At 35.6% G+C, this 20,331-nt stretch overlaps 1 protein-coding gene across 8 annotated transcripts in view; it reads left to right on the top strand.

The window, feature by feature from the left end:
* Positions 1 to 20,331, top strand: part of LOC117175701 (histone deacetylase 4) — a 375,256-nt gene that overhangs the window by 233,049 nt on the left and 121,876 nt on the right. For 4 of the 8 annotated variants that reach the window (XM_033365458.1, XM_033365454.1, XM_033365455.1 and 1 more), the window contains exon 2: positions 16,855 to 17,212. The exons of the other annotated variants lie outside the window; for them this stretch is intronic. In XM_033365458.1, the coding sequence (XP_033221349.1) occupies positions 17,161 to 17,212 (52 nt within the window). In that variant the 5' untranslated portion in view covers positions 16,855 to 17,160. The remainder of the gene's footprint in view (positions 1 to 16,854; positions 17,213 to 20,331) is intronic. 8 annotated transcript variants of the gene reach the window in all.

The raw sequence follows: 20,331 nt of genomic DNA, 5'->3' as shown, positions 1-20,331 counted from the left end.
GTTCAATATAGAAATTGAAAGCAACTTCAATTTAGAAATTAAAACCAAAAATATATTGCAAAATACTTAAATCGTCTATCATACACAAATGCTGGCTGTTATGCTGCGTCGTTTGACTTTTTCCGTTTGCTCGAAAAATAGTGTCTGACATACTCCAATTTTTTCATATCGCGATCTGTTAGATGACCTGATATTTATATTCTCAAATTTCAGTTAAGGAGGTGATATATTCGATTTTAATATTATTTTATTTAAGAATCCCTTTTAATTAAGAATAAGAAAAAAAATTAATATGAGCCCGATAGGGGCCAAGTATGGTTATCTCTGGGCGCAGCGCTGGGGCCCCGATCGGGCATCGCGTTTCATTTCGAGTCTGGCCCCATCTAGATAGCCTGATTTGGGCCAAATTCTGCCCGATCTGGCCCCGATCAGATCCAAATTGGAAGTTCTGCACGGAACTTCTCAGTGCCTTTAGAGTAAGGAAGATTTTCCAAGCATTTGTAATTTATTACTGAAACATAATTTATTGAACATATTCTATTTCTAATGCTAATTATAGCATTTTTAAATTTATAGTATTCTAATATTTAAAAATATAAGTATCTACGCGTACCGAAAAAATCCAGCTGTACGTACCGAAATTTCGGTACAAATAATAACCCCTTTTCCACCTCCCTACCGAAAGAAATCTCTGAGTTTTCTTTAGCGAAATAGTTTGGCCCATTTGAGTCTATAAACAAAGTCGATTTGAAACAAAATAGTCTCGGAGATAGTTTGAAAAATTTGGGTCCTTTTCAAGATCCTTTTTGTGGTCGTTTTAAGAGTGGTGCGACGGTAATATAATGTTCCTTTTGTATTCGTCACGTACCGGGCGGGAAGAGTTATTTACAGTAGTTGGTCGTAGCTAATCCGCTCTCCCTTTTTAAATTTCTCTTCAAATTCTTAATACTTTTTTTTAATTGATGAATTTTCTCATTATACTTATTTATAATTATAACTTATATACTGATATACAAGTTTCTAGTTGAATTCAAAAATGTTGTCTTTTTTGGCGTATCTCATTCCATTTACGAGAAACGTTCTATTAATTCCAATTTTAAGCATTAAAAAAAAAAGTTAGATATCTGAAGTCATCGAAACCCGTAGATTCCGAATTATTATGTTTTAGGCTGTTAACTATGAAATTTAAAAAAATCTACTTTTAAATTTTAATCCTAAAGCTTAAAAAAGGACCCTTGAGTGTCGGCTACTCTATTGAGGTAGCCTCTCTGCTTGTTATTTATGATCGTATTCTTATTTCAATTTCGGAAAGGATATTTTAAACCCTTCAGACCATTTAAACGAGCTTGCTGAACCTTCAAAAATATCTACCTGAGTGCCTGCGGAGAATTTCTCTGAGCTTCTTTGACCTAAAGAATTTTTAGTATATACTCAAAGATTCTTTTCGGTAGAGCTCCCCTTATTCGCACCGAAAAAATGTGGCTACTTGTACCGAAATTTCGGTGCACGTGTCCATGGCCTTTAAAAATAGTCGACTTTCAAATGTTAAAATTAATTAACAATTAATTAATTGAAATAATTATAATCTAATCATATGTAATATTAATGACGCCTTTGATCGATTTATGTCTTTCAACATGATACATTTTATGTAAAGTAGGCATGATTTACGCCATGTAGCAGCATCTTTTATATTCTGAAAGCAGGCATTTAGACAACAAGAGGAGTGACAGCGAATTCACTTATGCGCAGTACAATTAGGAGTCCATAATACTCCTAGAAGTATTATGGGCTCATAATCATACTGTGTACGTGCGCATTCGCTCTCGCCCATGTGTGATTATAGCCGCGTCAACCTAACCTCAAATGTCAGAGGTGATAAATTTGTAAATCACGCGTTTGTTACATAAAATATCTTGTGCTCCTAGGAGGCACACTTCTTTTTATCCGAGCATGAGTTTGCAATACCCTATTTGCAAACTCACGCTGACATAAAGACTATTTGCCTTCTAGATACACAATATACTATTTTCTTAAATTTTTTTTGTACTGAAATTTGATTTAAAAATGGTTTACAATTTATTTTTGTGGATTTTTTTCAGAAAAATACAAACGTTTTTGTAAACAATTTATAAAAGTAAAGATAAAGCGATTAAAATTCCGTAGAAAATCCAAAACGTTGAAAAAATGAATTATTAAAAAAATGTTTTCTTTCATTTTTTGACAAAAACAGCCTTTCCGACTGATATTTAGCTTTTTTACTAGAAATACGGTTTTGCAGAAGGCTTCAAACTTTTTACTTCAAAAATTAGGAAGAGTCATCAAAGTAAACAATTACTACCTTTTTCAATGTAATAGCTATAAAATTTATATCCATTTTCGTATGTAATTTATGATCCTTTGCTTTGTCATTAATCAAATATGAATTACTTCCTTATAAAGGAATCATCATTATACGCTGTACAATTTCTGAACAGGTGTTTTCCAAATTGAATGTATTCGAACTAGCAGCCTTTTGCAGCATCTCTGAAGGTGGAAAGCAGTAGAGGGGAGTATTCATTGTACAGTCGATATGAGTATCAGGTGATACGAGGAGTCATAAATTCCATATAAGAATCAACCAAGTCGTAGTTGACTAAAGATCGTGTGATCCAATGGAGTATATCTTAAACAACATCTTGCGTTCTCATAAGTTACAGCTACTGGCAGTAAAGGTAGTAGATTGCTCATTAAATAGACTTCGAGCTGATTTCTTGACCAAGCTCACCTTTCCGATGATCCAGATAATTAATGTAAGAGTCCAGAAGATGCTATTTTTTTTATAAATTCCATCTGGAGTTATTAAATTTTGAACGTTTGCAATATTGAAAACCTTTTAACTATGGAGGCTTGAATTTGGAAACTGTACAATTGTCAAAGATTTAACTTTAAAAGTAAACAGTGTTGCATTTTTAAAATCCAAGGCGGAAAAGTCGAACATATGGAAATTTGGATCTTGCTTAATATTTTTTTCCTTTGAGTTTTTGGTTAATTACGGTGTAAATTTTGAGTATACTCGAAGATTATTACATTGTCCTAAGGGCCATTACCTTATTCTTGTAAAAAGATCTTCATTTCTTTTTCCAAACAAGTGCACTCGGTGCATTGGGGCCAGTGCACTCATGGACACAAATCTTTCCCCTTTTGATGCCCTCTTGCGCCTTTCGCCACGGAATGTAATTTACGAATCCAGAGTGATATCAGGACATCCATGCTGCTGAATTCCCTACAAGATATTTCGCTCCGATTTGTATCAATCCTATATTCTTCAAATTCAATGTTGACTTTGTCGCCGTTTCTGCTTTCCTTAGATGCAATATTGTATTGAAGACAATTCTAACGCTTCAGCTGATTATTTTATAAGATGTTGAATTTTGTTGGTAAACTGATCCAGTTGGACCGGTAAATCAAGAAAATTAAAGTTCTAAATTAATTCTTACCTTTTCAATTAGCCTAAATTAAAGCGTTAATTAGAAGCCTTCAAAGATTGAAACATAAGCTTTAAAATTTATCAATGTTAAAGGAGGTGGGTCAATAAATCCTGTTTTTAGAAATCAGATAACTTTCTTTCTCCTTTTTTGTAAGTAAATCTTTTTGTTCTAATTAAATGCCTTGAAAAATTATAAAACAAATATTTTCATTTATATGTATATATTATTTCGTAAAATAGAAACTTTATAGAAAATATTATGATATGCGTTTAAGTGCGTTAACGTATGATCACCTTATTGACCCTTCTCCTTTAGAGACGTTCGAATTTTAACAATTTATTATCAAGTGCGAGCTTTAAGGAAGGCTTCCAATGTGAAATTAAATTTTTGAATTGAAGTATCAGAGTTGTAATGAATAGAATTCCAACTTCATTTAACAATATATTATATATCACGTGCTTAAACGAGATATTTGTGGGTTGGTAAGGTGACACTTGATATAGTCGATACTCCATACAACAGCTGAGATGTGCATTACGAACTGTGCCCTTGACAGTTGCCATAAGAAATACTGGCTATATAAATTGCTACTTTACCAACTGATGGCAAGCTTCATAAAGTGATTTTTATATGCCAGCGGCAAACAAAATTAAATTTTACATTGCATTTTAAAATTCAAGATTGAAAAAGCTTATTATGTTTCCTTAGAAAAAACAGGATATTGCAATTTAAGGACCCGAGCAGAAAAAATTTTTAAAACCCCGGAAATTTAAGGTGTTCCACTCAATGTGTACAGCCATCAAATCTATGAGGGTAACCATGGTAAATCCTCTAAACATGATCGCTGTCCTCTTCGCAGTTTCCACTTTCTCTATTCTGGTCCTGAGCGCTACACCACAAAGTGGCCCGAAACCTGATTTGGGTATTAATCCAAAAACTTTTAAGGTGATTGCTGGAGGGACCTCGTTTGTAGCTTCGATCCCTGACGATTCTTTGGTGACATATGTGTGGAAAGATGGTGAACAGCCTGAGCAATGGTTGACTATGGGTCAGAATGGTGGTTTTGGCTGCAAGCTCGGTAAATTTGCAGTCACAAGTGACGGATCTGTAACGTCAACGATTAATGTAGATGCTGGGAAACGGTATCAGTCAATTGATGGTTTTGGTGCGGGTTTGACGGATTCAGCTGCAAATTTGATTACAAAATCAGTGAAGCGTGATGAAATCATGCTGAAGCTTTTTGGTATGGGTGTTGATGAAGCTGGTTTGACATTCGTGCGAGTTCCTATGAGGTCCAGTGATTTGATGTATGAAGGGTCTAATCTCTATACGTACGAGGACACCCCTGGTAGTTTCTCAGTTGCTAAAGATCAAATGACGATCGATCTGCTTAAGCAAGCAAAATCGATTACCGGTGGTAATTTGAAAATCATTGGCACCCCGTGGAGTGCTCCTGGGTGGATGAAGCGTGGAAGGTCTTTACTCCCAAAGGAATGTGGTTCTGATGTTAATCGCTTAGACTCGAATTATTATGTACAGTATGCCAGTTACTTCAAAAAGTACGTGGATGCTTATTCTGCTTCTGGAGTCAGGCCGTGGATGGTGTCTATGCAGAACGAGCTTGAGAACTGCAAGACACAGATGCCCACTACTCAGCTCACAGCTGAGGATGCAGTTAAGCTGTCAAAAGAGCTTAAAACGCAACTGCCTGGGGATGTAAAGGTTTTAGGCTGGGATCATAACTGGAATGACCAAGGGTATGTTAATACACTGACAAGTAACGGAGCTGTAAATGCTATTGGCTACCACTGCTACGACGGAACGAACTACATGGATCAAACACAGAAAATAGCCACATACATGACTGAATGTTCTGGTTTTACGGACCAGTCTCAGAATGTTTCTGGAAACATGGGTTGGGAAGTGAGTAACACCATCATTGGCCCTCTTCGTTATGACTCAAAAGGCTCAATTTACTGAAGTATGGCGCAACGGAGTGACGGCAGCCCTAGCCTCCTTGGTAATGATGCATGTAAGACGTGCCGTGGGATGACCACTGTAAGTGCTGATGGAAACAGTTTTGAGCCCAGCCAAGACTTTTACTTTTGGGCACATTTCTCCAAGTTCGTTCAACCTGGAGCAGTCAGAATCGACTCCTCGCAAGATGGGAGTCTTGCCACCGTAGCTTTTCGGCAGAGAGAGCAGAATATTCTAATCGTTTTGAACTCTGCCTCTCACCAGGCAGATAGCGGCTGAGGAGGTTCCGAAGATCATGATTTCCGCGGACATATCGTGCAGTCGGACGAAGACAAATCTGCCCAAAAAACGTCTTGGCTCGTGGGTTCTGAAGGTTACCGACGATGGATCAGTGACGGATCGACTTTTAACTGTCTCAAGTACGATGCCGGGATGCAAGGACCAGATGTGGTATCAGCTAGTAATCTAGAAAAATACCTCAATATCAAGGATGTCTGGACTGTATGTGGTGCAGAAACTATGGGCACGCGAAATCAGCTAGAGTCAGGTACCTACCTCAAATCCAAAAACGGCGCGCGTCTTCCTCTCACACAATACGGCCTTGCTACACTTGATGTACACGGTCACGATCGATGGGCACCATCCGGCAAAGGCAACCGCTTTATCCTACAAGAAGACCAAAACCTCGTTCTCTACCATGAAAATAGAGCTGTTTGGACCAGTAACACCAAAAATTCAGGTGCTATTTGGCTTTCCATCCAAGGCGATGGCTCCTTCACTCTCTTCAACAAAGACAATAAAAAAGTCTGGTCCTCAGCGCTCAACCTAGATTACTACCGTGGATGAATGATTCAATGGAATGGTGACAACTCCTTACAAAAAACTTCCTGGCTTGTTGGAGCTGATGGGAAGAGGCGATGGATAGCCAACTGGGAAACCTGGGAAGCCTAAGAGACACCGGGCTGGAAGGTTCTATGTCGGTCAGCAGCGAAATCGTTGACCAACTTCCGAACCTTAAAAATGTGTGGGCCAGCTGCGGCACTGACAGGATTGGACGTAACGGCGCTTTAGAGAAAGGAGGAAACCTGAAAGCCGGTGACTACAAGCTTACTCTAACTGATCGCGCCCTCATCCTGACGAAGAACGAGAATAAAGTCTGGTCAACTGGTAAAGGAGCAGCTCAACTTATACTCCAAATCGACGGAAACCTCGTCGAATATGACTCCAAACGCACCCCCGCTTGGGTAACAATGATAAACGGGAAAAAACCAGTTGGGCTCGTACTCTGCGACGACGGTTCACTGCGTCTCTACGATAGCAACAACAAGCAAATCTGGGAACGATAATAACAAAACAAACCACTGTGTTCGGGGGCAGTATATATATTATTTATAAGTAAAGTATTCAAAATTTGTATTTGAAATTAATTTTTTGTATTTTACTTATATACTATTTTTGGTTTACTTTCTTTAAGTTTTCTCGGATTGTACATGGCATATTTCCGCTTCCGCAAAGATTTACATTAATTTAATAAACGAGAGAAAAATCGAGCCCTAAGTTTTCTTGAAATGAGGAAGTGTTTGTCTTCCGATGACCCCTGTTTCTGGAATTTGTTTTTCTCACGTTACTGATTCAAGGATATTGAATCCTGATTCGATGTCCTGAAATCCAGATCCACGTCGATGAGCTGGTTCCCCTTTGGATCACTTTTCAAGGCTCTACGTAGCCTAGATGCTTAACGGTGGGCGAGCAAAAGTTGTCCGACCTAACCTGACCCGAGATTCTATATTTATCGTTATTCGCGGCGTAAATGTGCCGAATGTCGGCACGTGTACTGAGCCTCGTTTGAACGATATGCATCGACTTTTGCTTTCGAGATTGAATTGAAATGAAATGAAGAGATAAAACGTGAAAATGATGGTCTAATTTCAGGTGCTGGTTAATCAGATTCAAAGTTTGAAGAGATAAGCTCTAACGAATTTTAATCGATTATCCAAATTCATTAGCGCCAAATGAGCTTAAAGTCCTCCCTCATAACGATCTAAAAATATGTGTTAATTATCAAAGAAGAGATAAAAATGAAGAAAATAACCGATTCTCTTTGTAGATACCCTTAACTCTTCGTTACGCATTTCAAGGAGGTTTATATGTTATATTACATAAGTTTGCTTAAAAATAACAAGCAAAAACGTATCCTCCACGAGATAGCGTTTAACGAACGATTGCCATAAGAAAATGCTTCCTTACATTATTGGAGAAGCCATACACGATTTTATAACCGACTTCCGAGGTCAGATAAAAAACCATTTAGATTGTTCCTTACATTTGGAAGCGAAAAATCTTTCTTGACTTACGCAAAAATGTCTGTTGTGGACGGATATCCTTTGCAGATTTTTACTTATGACCAACAAAACGGTCTTTTTGGATTGAATGTATATCTTAACATCACAGAAACAATTTTCCGTGTTCTATTTTAGTCACTCCTTATCAGAAATTGTAATCAAATTTGTATTGCAAAGCGTTTCAAGCCTCTCAGTGACGTCATTTATAGTCTGACTCTACTGATTGAAATCTCTTTCCTGAGCGAGAGAGAAATGACTCCTGAAGGGAAGTCCGTCGGCATCACCTAAAATGACAATAGCTTTTGCAGTCACCGTAATTTCCAATAAATCAAGTGATGAAAAATCTTTCAAGTTTATTACTTCCAAAATTTCGTCAAATTGTCTTACTATTTCTGGGTTAGTATGGTAAAGGCATCAAGTGAGCAACAGAACAAAGGAAGCCACTCAAAGTTCCAGTTACTTATAGTAATTCATAAAGAAATTTTTTAGCGTATACTGGAATGGAAAGTAATCGTTAAATATCGTCTTAGTAAGCCACAACATTTTGAATATGAACCACAATTATTTTATGGATTTTTCAACCTTATGTATCAAGAATCTCTGCAAAGTTATTCGAACCGAATTGATGTCAAATTTTAGGTTCGTCAAAAGTCGATCTGAAAGACTGTTCTAAAAGTCAATCTAAAGACTTCTGAATTCTAAGTTAGGACCTTTCTAAGCTTCCCTGTAATTGTCTAGAAACCAAACAGAGGTAACACTACTAACCCTTGACAAGAGCCTGCATACCATTTTCTAGTGAAGTTACCCTTTATAACACCCGACCAGTTCCCTGTTTAATGTAGGGAATATTAGGGTATTTTCTACACGGGTATTAAGACTTATGAAAACGCAGAATTCCGTATCATATAAATTATAGCTAACAAAGGTTTATTTAAGACCATTAATTGTAATTAAATTACCAATTTTCGTATTTTAATGGTTTTTCTGTGATTTGGAATAACCACATCGAAAGTCGATTTGAAAGACTTTCAACTGGCCGAATTTGAATCGGGTTTTTCCGATTTGGAATGACCGCGTTGAAAGTCGATTCGAATAACTCGAACAATGCACGGGTCTAGTGAAGAAGCTGATGTGTAAAGTGGCCCACTATTGATGACATAATCGTAAATTTTATTTTATTATTTTTTGTTGTCTGGTAAAAGAGTGCGTTACTTTAAGTTGTATGTATAATGTGTATCGGAGACTCATGAGCGCATCTTATGGTCTCGCTTCTCTTCGACATACCATCATAATCGCCGTCGGCGCTCTCAGAGCTCGTATATAGTTAGGCGTTCGACCAAGTTCAACATCCCGCTAATAGTTCAGGTTCGCTTGTCTGCATGGGCGGGCCAGAGTGAAGAGAGGCACTGACGATCCTGCGTGTCGATAACGTCTGAATACTTGATTGATAGATTCTCATTGGTCGTGATTTCCAAGTCTAGTTAGCCAGTCTTTTTCTCACAACCCTTCCATATTACTTGACCTTTTTCACTTCGTATAAAATTCTAAGTTGGCGCCAGTCATAAAGCTAGATTTGGACGGAAGTGGGTACTAGAAAAGTTTAAAAGAATGTAAATATAAAGGGACCGTGCATAAATTACGTAAAAAATTTGCCTGAAATTTGCAACCACGGACCCCCTTTTCTTATTGCCCGAAGGTTTCTACCCCCCTGCCCACCTATTTTTGTGTAATTTTTGCTGACTTTCTTTTTGTTCGCGAATTCACTTAGGGCTCATTCAAAGTAACGTAAGAGGGGGAGGGGGGGCGGTAAATATGACTCTTTCTTATGAATCAACTAAGTAGTTCAACTTGTAACTGAGTAGCTAATTTGTCCAAAAATAATGATTTCTCAACAAAAAATGTATAATAATAGGTATTTTAACTACACACACACACAACTATAGATAATTTATGCACATCCCCAAAGTTTACATCTAGATTTAGAACTGTCTATTGGTGATTCCTCAGATTCCTCAATAATGATATAATTTCACAGTGCGCTTTATGTCGTCGTCTTAACGATAAAGAATGCTTTTTTAACAATGGTACAAAACTACGGAAACGGGCGCTTGATGTGACGTATAGTAGTTAAATTGACGAAAGAGCTAAAAAATAAAATGTAGCCCCTGGTGTCGCCGGCCGGCTGACGATAAACAAATTAACGTCGATTGGTCACTCCTATCTCGTTCTTATTCTTCCAACCGCGATCGAGGTGACATGAGTTGCTGTGACGCTTGGATGACGTCGTCGAGATCATTCTCACCATTTAGGCCAAGTCAGGGATCAATTCAAATTGTGAATGGCATGTACATAGCCTTGTCCACTCAGTTCACATACCGAACCAGGGCTGTCTATCAAAACAAAACCAGATACACTTTTTTCTCTTATGATTTAGGGAAATATGGATTTTTTTCATCTACACTGAGAGAAATTTCGGGAGATTAATTCATGGCACTACGGCTTGATTTTATTAAGCTTTTGCGCGAGAAATAAGATCTCAGAATCCTTGCTTTTAAAGCATAGGCCTCGAACTTTCAGGCCTTAGGTCATGCCCCTTTGCTCTCAGGTCTCGAATTCTGTGCTTTTAGATCACAGAGTCCGAGACTCTAAATCTCGTAAAAATTTTTCCTGTAAAATCACGAGCTTTCGTGAATTAATCTTTTGAAATTTCTCTCCGTGTATAATTAAAATTGTTTAATTTCAGTATACCAACCCTTATTCCACTATTCTAGAAAAAGTGATTTCGTACTAAACTTTTTAACACAATCTGTGTTGCTATAGGTCAGGGAATTCCGGAAAGCCAGGGAATGTAAAACTGGTCAGAAAAAGCCAAGGAATAACAGGGAAAAACCGAATGAGTCAGGAAATTTTCGATCAACTTTGGTTGAAGTTTATTAAATTATGTATGGCTGCTGCCTAGACATCACACTCTTTCCACTATTCCTCTCTTTTCTTCTGCTTTCATGAAACTTCTCCCTTTTCGACTTATTGTCTTTTTTTTGTCCGAATACAAATTGAATTTCTAGAACCCAATAAGAAAAGCCAACTATTTTTGGTTGAAAGTACTTTCAACCAAAAATAGTTGGATGTTCTTATTCGGTTCTATTACGTTAACTCTTTTGAATTGAAAACTCTACTTTTATATTTTTGTTTCAGAATTAATCTCTTTTTGTTAAAATTCTACTATTTGGTTAAAAATTTAATTCTATTGTTGAAAATTCAACTATTTTGTACGATGAATATTATTTTTGGTCGAAACCGAACTGTTTTTTGTAAAAAATTAGTCTTTTTGATTAATTTTTTTTTAATCACACTAAAGCGTTCCATTTTTGGTAGAAAATTGGTCCTTTTGCTTGCAAATTCATATTTTTTGTCAAAAACTTTTGGTTGATAATTCAACTATTTGGTTACAATTTTAAACTGTTTTTGGTTGAATTAGAACCTTTTTTGTTTGAAAATTCCATGATTTGGTTAATTTCATACCTAAAAGAACAATTTATAACCCTCAGGGAAAATAAAAATTTGGTCTGGGAAAAGTCGGGGCAATTCAAGGTATTTTCAAAATTAGGATTTTGTAGCAACCTTGACGATGTGTATTTGATTTTCAAAGAATTGGCAAGCAACTAACTCCATTCTCGGAAAAATGTACCTTACCCCGTCATGCTTTGCCATCTTTTTAGTTCAAGCTAAAAGACGAAAGATAATTCTTACCTAGCGATCTACGTGAAAGTTAGATATACAGAGATCGATAATTCGCACAGTTTTTCCACTTTCCAGGACTTATTCTCACGTGTGCTTAGCTTTTTCCTCGACATACTGCATGTGGCGATTTAGTGACACTCGAGAGTGGAGATTAGGCTATTTTGCTATTCAAGTTTGCGATCGTAAATTATGAACGCATATATATCAGTGAACGTGTAATGGAAATTGCACAACATTGTGGGCCATACGATACGAATGTAAAGAAACTTTGTATTTATTATATCCAAAGTTTAAAAGTCCACGTCGTTTTTTTCTTGAATTCTGTTTCTTTAAAAGTGAGTACCTGACAAAATTTGAATGTTTTCGCATTATTTATTATTTGTGTTCAATTAATAGCTAATTACCTTTACAAGACGTGACACCCCCCTCGTAGCTTCCGTCCGGATATAAAGTGACCATAGTCGAACTTTTGCTAAGAGAAAGGAACGTTTTTTCTGAGTTTGCATGTAAATGAAATAGAACTATTTAAGTACAAGTCATTTTTCTTTGATTTCGTAACATTCTACGACTTTTATGCAATCTGCTTTAAAAAGATCGTAAAAAAGGAGCAAGGGGAATTAACCGAGAATTCCTAAGTGCGGTGCATAAGAAAACGCAGCGGGAAAACGACGGACAGTGCGATCATCGACGTTGGCCTAGTCCCCTCGTGACTGGATCCATTATACGGTCATTGGTCTCGCTCTTTGGCGGTGTATACGTTTCAGCGAGACGACAGACAGTTTGCTGATCCAGATTCTTAGAACCTTCCGAATACATCAATCGAAAGTGCACATAAAAAATAAAACTGCAAAAGTAAACTTCACAGTTGTCAGAATTAGGATTCTTATTGCTTGATGGAGAAGAACGTTGCGAGTGTAAAGAATTCGTGATTAGCGGATAGGGTTGTCAAAATTGAAAATGCATCATTTCAGGGTGTCCAAAGGCCAACGAAAAGTCAGGGCATTTTAGTGAACAGAGAAAATCAAGACAAATTTTGGGAATTTAAAAAATAAAATTACAACATTCGGGGAGTTTATGTAAGACCACCATAATCAGAACTGCCACACAGTCACTTTTAATCACTTTTGTTCTCAAAACACTTTTTGGGCCCTTTTTTAAGACAGTGTCATTACAGTCACTAGTTTTAAATAAAGATATAACTTTAGTTACTTTTCTTTGATTAAATTAACCCATGGGTTAATCATTGTTAAATTCAAGCATACTTGTTTCTAAATTTCCTTGAATTCTTTTAAATTTTTGTAGTGCATTTTAGAAGATTCCAAGACATTTTTAATAGATTTCAGCAGTGTACAGGTATGTCAAAGAATCGAAGCAGTTTTAGGATCACAGAAAAAACTGAAGTTAAATTTTGTTGCATGTAAAATTTCCCGCTGTTAAAGGTTACATGCTATTTGGCGAAAGTTTATCCTACGATGGAATAAAAGCCGTCGTCTGCTACAACGTCCTAATAAGCAATGGGAAAACGGCAATGTATGAGTTAATTCAAACCATAAATATGGACACCAGATTTATAATGACACAGAAAAAACAAAAGTTAAAATTTGTCAGGTCAGGCTTGCCACGGTTAAAAATTAAAAATATTTCGGCAAAAGTTTCACTGAGGTTAGGAGAACAATTCTGATCTCGTCTACTGCGTCACGCCTAAGTGAGCAAATTTCGGTAAAACATGTAGAATTAACAACAGAAAATACGAAAAAAATTTGTTCTTACTAATATATCTTCACTGAAATAATTTACACTATTGTAGATGAATTAGAACTTATTATGAGATTCATGCGCATAATATGCGGGAAAACCTTGATGGACAAAGTAAGTAAAGAGATAATTCTAAAAGAATGTGGTGCAGAAGAGACGCTAGTAGACACATGGGAAAGAAATCGGTTAAGATGGTTCGGACATGTTGAGAGAATGCCAAATGAACGACTAACGAAACAAGTGTATCAAGGTAAAGTAAATGGCAGCGTGCCCAGAGGTAGACCGCGGAAAGAATGGTTAGAATGTGTGAATGATACGCGAGGTTCTTCGCTTGGGGTGAATGCTAGAGAGATTGATCAGCAACCTGGGTCGGAGCAGTGTTGCGGAACGAACGTGTTAGCCCTTCCACACACTACTCCTTTCCCCTACCGAGTGAGTCACGCCTACCCCGAAAGGGAAATGGCTTAATAGTGTAATAATAATAATATTAATAATAATAATAATTCCATTTGGCAAAAAGCAAATGACAGTTGGGAATCCCCGGTTCTCTCCAATTTAATGAAGTTTAATGTCGATAGAGAGCGCTGTCGTCGCAATCCTCGCTACATCTTGAATAAAAATAGAGAGGTTATAAGGCAAATGATTATCCAGGCAAGGTTAAAAATCGAAAATTATCTTCGATTCATGTAAAGTTTATCCGACCAGGTTAATTTTTGTTGCGGTGAAACTTTCACCCGGAATCGATGTAAACTTTATCTTTCGTTTTTTCTGTGGTATTTTTAAAATTATAGATAATTTCTAATAACTTTAAAAAGTTCTAAATTTGATACAATAATTTTTTGTTTAAGTTATAATAAAACGAGTTAATATTTCATTAAAATTGAACATAGTAATACTTTTTGTTCACCTTGTAACATTTATATTTCTGGGCATTATTACACTGAGAAAACTATATTGCACAAATTACAATATATATCGTAATTCCTGCGCTATATATCGTAATTATCGCATTATAATAGCGCAAAATCGTGAAATCGTACATTGCAAGTTTTTACATTATAAACCGCATAATTGTGCAATCTATAACGTAAGAAATGGGGATTCCCATCCGTCAGTTAGATTTTGGGCTTTTGCTTAAATTGTATTAAGTAATTTCTAATTCGTCTACAATAATGTGATTTATTTCAGAGGAAATATATCAGTAAGTACATATTTTTTTGTGTTTTCTGTCGTAGATTCTACATGTTTTACTGAAATTTGCTCACTTCAGCGCGACGCAGTCGACGAGTTCAGAATTGTTTTCCTAACCTCAGTGAAACTTTCGCAGAAATATGTTTAATCATTAACAGTTGCAGGTCTTACCTGCAGCAAATTTTTAATTTTCTCTGTTACTGTTTTAAATCTAGAATCCCGATTTATAGCTTGAACTGACTCATACTCTGCCTTTTTTCAATTGCTGCTAAGGGCGCCGTAGCAGACGACAGCAACAAAATTTAGCTTCATTTTTGTCTATGATATTAGTGCATTATAATATATTACAAATCTCCGGGACCTGATTGTTCGTTATCATATTGCGCTTTCTTGCAATATAGAGGTTTTGCGATTTCATTGTGCGATATTTTTTTCTCCGTGTATTATACAATAAAAAAATCTGCCCGCTTTGCGGGCACATTCTCATCGCGCACTTCGCGCGCGGCTCGCTTCGCTCGCAAGTTTGAGCGCGCCCATGGCGCGCGGCGTTTAAAGCTCGCGCTTCGCGCTCGGATATTTATTCTTTGCATTCGAAATACTTGAAAAAAAACTTTATTAAACAGATCTCTTTTAGATGCCAGTATTTATATGCGTCTTCATATTCTGAATTGTCTACTTCATTAAGTATAGTCAAAGATTAAGTTTCTCAAAGCTCTGTAGACTTTGACGTACACATTCTCATCGTGACACTCGCGCTGCGCGCTCGATTTCCGACAGACATTTGTAAACAGGTTTTGTTGGATTTTTTTCTAGTAACTTTCGTCGTTTTTCCACACCTTTTTTTTTAGCTTACTTTTTTCAAGGTTATCTTTCACGAATAAAACAAAAAGTACGCGTCCTATCAAGAAGTGATTCTTAATGAAATTGTAGATCTTTTTTGGGATAACCATTTTTGTTAATTCATCTTTTTTTGTATCGTACATAGTTTTTCCACAAAATGGAATTTTTTATATTCCATTATTTTTTGTGCAATCAAAATTTGAATTTTCAATTTTTGAAGAAAATCCAAAAATTGGTTATGATAATCTCATAGGGATTTTAAAAAAAATGTTTTTCTTCTTTTGACTTTTTTTCATATCTTGCGTTTTTCGGCTTCAAATTTTGATTTTCGGTTGATTAAAAAAATTTTGAAAACGCTATAACTCTGAGAATTTTCTTTTTATCTAAAAAAGTCATAAGGATAAATTATTTGTTTTTTTTCAATACTCTAAATATCCGTACATAGAATTTTCAAATTCAGAAAAAAGTGGTCTAAAAAATTTTCAAAATGCGCTCACTTTTTGAATTTTTATAAAAAATGGCTGGTTAACGAACTCGTCCTTTCTTTTAGGACCTAGAAAAAGTGTACCAAAGATAGATTTGATTCGTTCATTTTTTCGAGAGTTATCGCGTTTACGGTTTTACGATCTTTAATCGCTATCTAAACCTGATTTTTAAAACCCATAACTTCCCATTTACCCGTATGCATGTTTATATTTTTATTTTAACTAAAAATTGAATTTTTTATAGAAAATTGATTTTTTTATCGCAAAACATAGAGCCAATTCTATTCGAATTTTAGGACAGTGCCGCTTTAAGATTGTTAATTCAACAATACTTCAGCTTAGGTCTGGACTTTTCTTCAGCTTTAAATAGTGATTAAAATTTTACAGAATGCTAGTTCTGTATATTGCCACCCTTCAATTCACCTTGAATTTTTATGCATTTTTTGGGGAATTTGAAAGTTTTTTCGAGTTCCTTTAAATTCTTTTGAAATTAAATTATATTTTTCTAAGTCCTATAGGTCAAATTCTTTTAAATTCAAACGAATATTAATCACGTTATTAACGCAAATTAATCACTTTAGTCAATTTGTGGGTTAGAGATTGGTCACTTTTGGTCACTTGTTGCTGTGACAGCCAAGGAATGTTAAATATTATCAAATTCAAATTTAAAGCTATTTTATTCTATTTATAAGAAATTCGATATTAAAAATGTTACAAGATTAGACTCTTAAAAAAAATTTTGCGGTCACCCGGAGTCTCGGAATATTATAATTTTCAATTTGATATTTTTAACTTTAAAATTATTTAATTAGGAATAATATCAATAGAAATTGACTGGGCAGCCCGGAAATTTAAAATTGTTCGTGGATCCGTATAAGAAAAACTATAATTAATAAACTATAATTAATAATAAATTTTCGTATAATTAATAAAGTGTCATTATGTATTCGTCATTGCCTTTCGTCGTTTATAGAATACAATTTTTACTGAGCGATCTCTTCCACGATATCCAGCAGAATGTCATAATCGATCCCTGGTTTGTTCTCTTTCTAGATATCACGAGAGATGAGAAAAGTGAGAACGAGATATAGTGTTAACGGCCTATAATCGTGCAGTTATTGTGAAAACAGTGATAATTTCTATTCACTACCACGCCCAGCCGGTCGACGACTGTATGATTTATCGAGTGGAAAAAACAAAGTTTTAAGAGATTTCGGTTTTTTTTGCGACCACGTTAAAAATATTGTTGTTGGTCAAGTGTCACGAGTAGTTGTTTCCCTTGTCGAATTACATTTGGATGTTGCCGGGGATCCGGCCTTTTATTCGGTGGATACGTTCGCAAAAGTGGATGAAGGGCACATGGCCCTGGACTATGGTACTGTCTACAATATGCACCACACAAATCAATTAGGTATGTATTGATCCTGTGAATCTAAAAAAAGTTTCACTTGTTGACTCAGAAAAATTTAGTTTCTTGTTTTCAAAAATAAGCATCATTCTATTTTTGCGAGAACTGTGATTATCGAATTTTAAAAATTGGACTGTTTGTCTGCACTAACAGCCTACTTGCATTTTCAAAAGATATTTGTTTTTTATTTGTTCTTCATGAGGTTATGTATAAATCAAATAAAATTAACAAATTCGTAATAAATAATTAGAATTATTGATTTCATTATATAGTTCTTGATAAATGTAAACTATTATTCGACTACACTTACAATGAAAAAAATGATTTATTACCAAAATGTAGACAAAAGTAAGTTTAGTCTTAGTGCTATTGTTTTCTGCTCCGGCGAAAATGTGCTTTTTTATCGACAAATAGTTGTAAAACATCTCAGATACAAACTCAAGTTAAATATTCTTGGTGTTCGCACCTTTGGTATAAAATCATTTCAACGGAACTGTTTTCCGCCATTAATTCGATAATTCTTGGTTTTAAAGCAAAGTTTGAAAAATGAAATGGCAGGCACAAATTTTTGAAGAGCAAAAGAACTAAAAAATTAAATATAAAAATAGATAACTGTTTCAACTTTTTTATTTGAAATTCGGAAGTTAGGCAATAAGTCTTTTAAAAATCAACATTCGCTTTCCTTAATTGGTCGGTGAAAGCGATTCAACAATTCACAGTTCTTGTAAACTTTAAAATATGGCCAATTAAATGATTTAAACCACACTTTCTGCATAGGTACTTTATTATTGAAAAATACAATTGTTGTATATCTTGATACGACTCTATAGTTAATTCTTAAAAGTGGAAATCTTGGATTTCATCTCGAGTATTATAACTGCGCAGTCCTCGACGATGTCACACGAACACACGTGATATATTTTTTCGCGCTATTAATATACAGCAGTATCATCATTTGCAGAAAAATGTCAGAGCTAAGAGGAAAAAGTGTTGATGTTGCTTTACGCGAAAATGCGATGGAGATATAGAAAAAAAGAGTAGAAAAAAGGGCCAGAGACACCGATTACCGACTCTATTTCTATACTCGTTGCGCAGGCGCATACAAGACGCTCGTTGCACAATCGGATAAAACCGAGTGCAGTCGAGACTTCAATCGAGTGATAAAGCTTTGTAGTTTATTGTCGACGGTACAGCGGAAGAGATTCTTACATGAGACTAGACTGCTGCACAAATTAATGTAGTGATGTACTCGTACTCGTACTCGTACTCGAATGCTGTGCCTTGATGCGTCGGAAACTAGCAACGTGTACTTTCCTCACTTTTTATAGTGTTGATGGTTACGCTTTAGATTTCTCCATATATTTTATTAGATTTAATAGCGCACGGGCAACCATGAATAACACGAAACACGCAATGCAACACACACACACACATACACATACACATATATATATCTTGCATTCACAGAGGGTCACTGGACCAGGAAACCCGAGAACCCCAGTCTTGGCGCTGTCCAGACAGTCTGGCCTGGGCCTGGATAGAGTGTAACGTTTTTTCTGACTAGTCAGGCACTAGGTATGTGCTAGTCAGCCGCTAGTTATGAGCTGTTCAGCCGCGAGCTACTGGCTGCTTGACAGTTTGTGACCCTTGATCGACGAAAACTGAATTCTCGATATAATAGTAGACTTTTCAATCAGGAAGAATGAACAGTAAAAAAAAGTTGGATTTTCTTATTGGCTTCTCTTTTTTTAATTCGCATTTAAGTGGAAAAGTGAAAATAAAGAAAAAAGGAGAAAGCCCGTGAAGCATGCGATAAATATATAATAATTTTGATTTATTTTGAATACTTTTAAAATATGTAATAAAACATGTAAAACTACTTTTTAGATAATAGTATATTTTAATTTTAATATTTTAATATCAACAAGATAACTATATAATATAAAAAGTTTTTAATAATAAATGAAATCCATGCCACCCATTTTTTGGAAAAAAATCTTTGATTAACAAGCAATTATAAATAACGGGGAATATGCATATGTTTAAGATATATATTCTCGAAATATGGAATTCCAGAAATGTTCGTAAGGCTCTTTCCATTTCAATAGTAAAGAAACGTATTTTTTTAAATACATTTTCTATCTTCTGCAGAAATTGTAAAGCCGAAAAGTACACGAATTCCACTAATTTCTTGATAGGGTCATATTCAAGGCTGATTCGTGATTTGTACACAGTGAATCAACGAATTTCCGTTTCCACAAATAGACTTTATCTAATAATGCCTGTTGAATCATCATGAAAATCAAAGAACCCTCTAACAGAAACGTCCGCAAAAGATGGATTCAAGAAATCATTTATACTATCAGGCATCGACTCACCCCACAATTCACACTTGCTTGCACTTTTTTTAACGGTACAACTATTTTGCTACTATTTTCTCAAACTGTTTGCTAATGCAATTTTTTTTCACTTTGCCTTAAAACATAATTTTAAAATTCTGTGCTGATTGGCTAAAACAGCATATCCGCCAACTCAAAAATCGAAATGCAAATAATTTCAAGATTTTGAAGATTTACATTTTTTCAAAATTTGTAACGAAATTTTAAGAGGTTTTATAAATTTCAAGGTATTTCCCGGGATTTTAAAGTATATCAAAGAATCTGACCAGGCCTACACCATTATACAGGAACTTAAAAATTTTAATGAATTTCAAAAGATTCGAAAGGTGTTAGGGTATTTTGCAACATTCGAAGAAGTTTCAAAAGGATTTTTAAAGAGTATTAAAGGATTTTAAGGAATTTCAGAGAATTTTTAAGAGTTTCTAAAGAATACCAGGGATTATTATTATTATTATTATTATTATTATTATTACACCATTAAGCCATTTCCCTTTCGGGGTAGGCGTGACTCACTCGGCAGGGGAAAGGAGTAGTGTGTGGAAGGGATAGAGTTTTTTCAGATTGATCCAGAATTCTCGTGCTATTTAAGTAAATAACACGTTCGTTCCTCAACACTGCTCTGACCCAGGTTGCTGATCAATCTCTCTAGCAATCACCCCAAGCGAAGAATCTCACGAAGTCGTTATGTAAGGTTCCCCACTTGGGTCCATTAATAGCCAAGGT

Source organism: Belonocnema kinseyi, chromosome 6, assembly GCF_010883055.1.
Source record: "Belonocnema kinseyi isolate 2016_QV_RU_SX_M_011 chromosome 6, B_treatae_v1, whole genome shotgun sequence".
Taxonomy (NCBI): domain Eukaryota; kingdom Metazoa; phylum Arthropoda; class Insecta; order Hymenoptera; family Cynipidae; genus Belonocnema; species Belonocnema kinseyi.
Note: the sequence above shows the minus strand (reverse complement) of the source record. Positions and strands in the feature narration are given on the sequence as shown.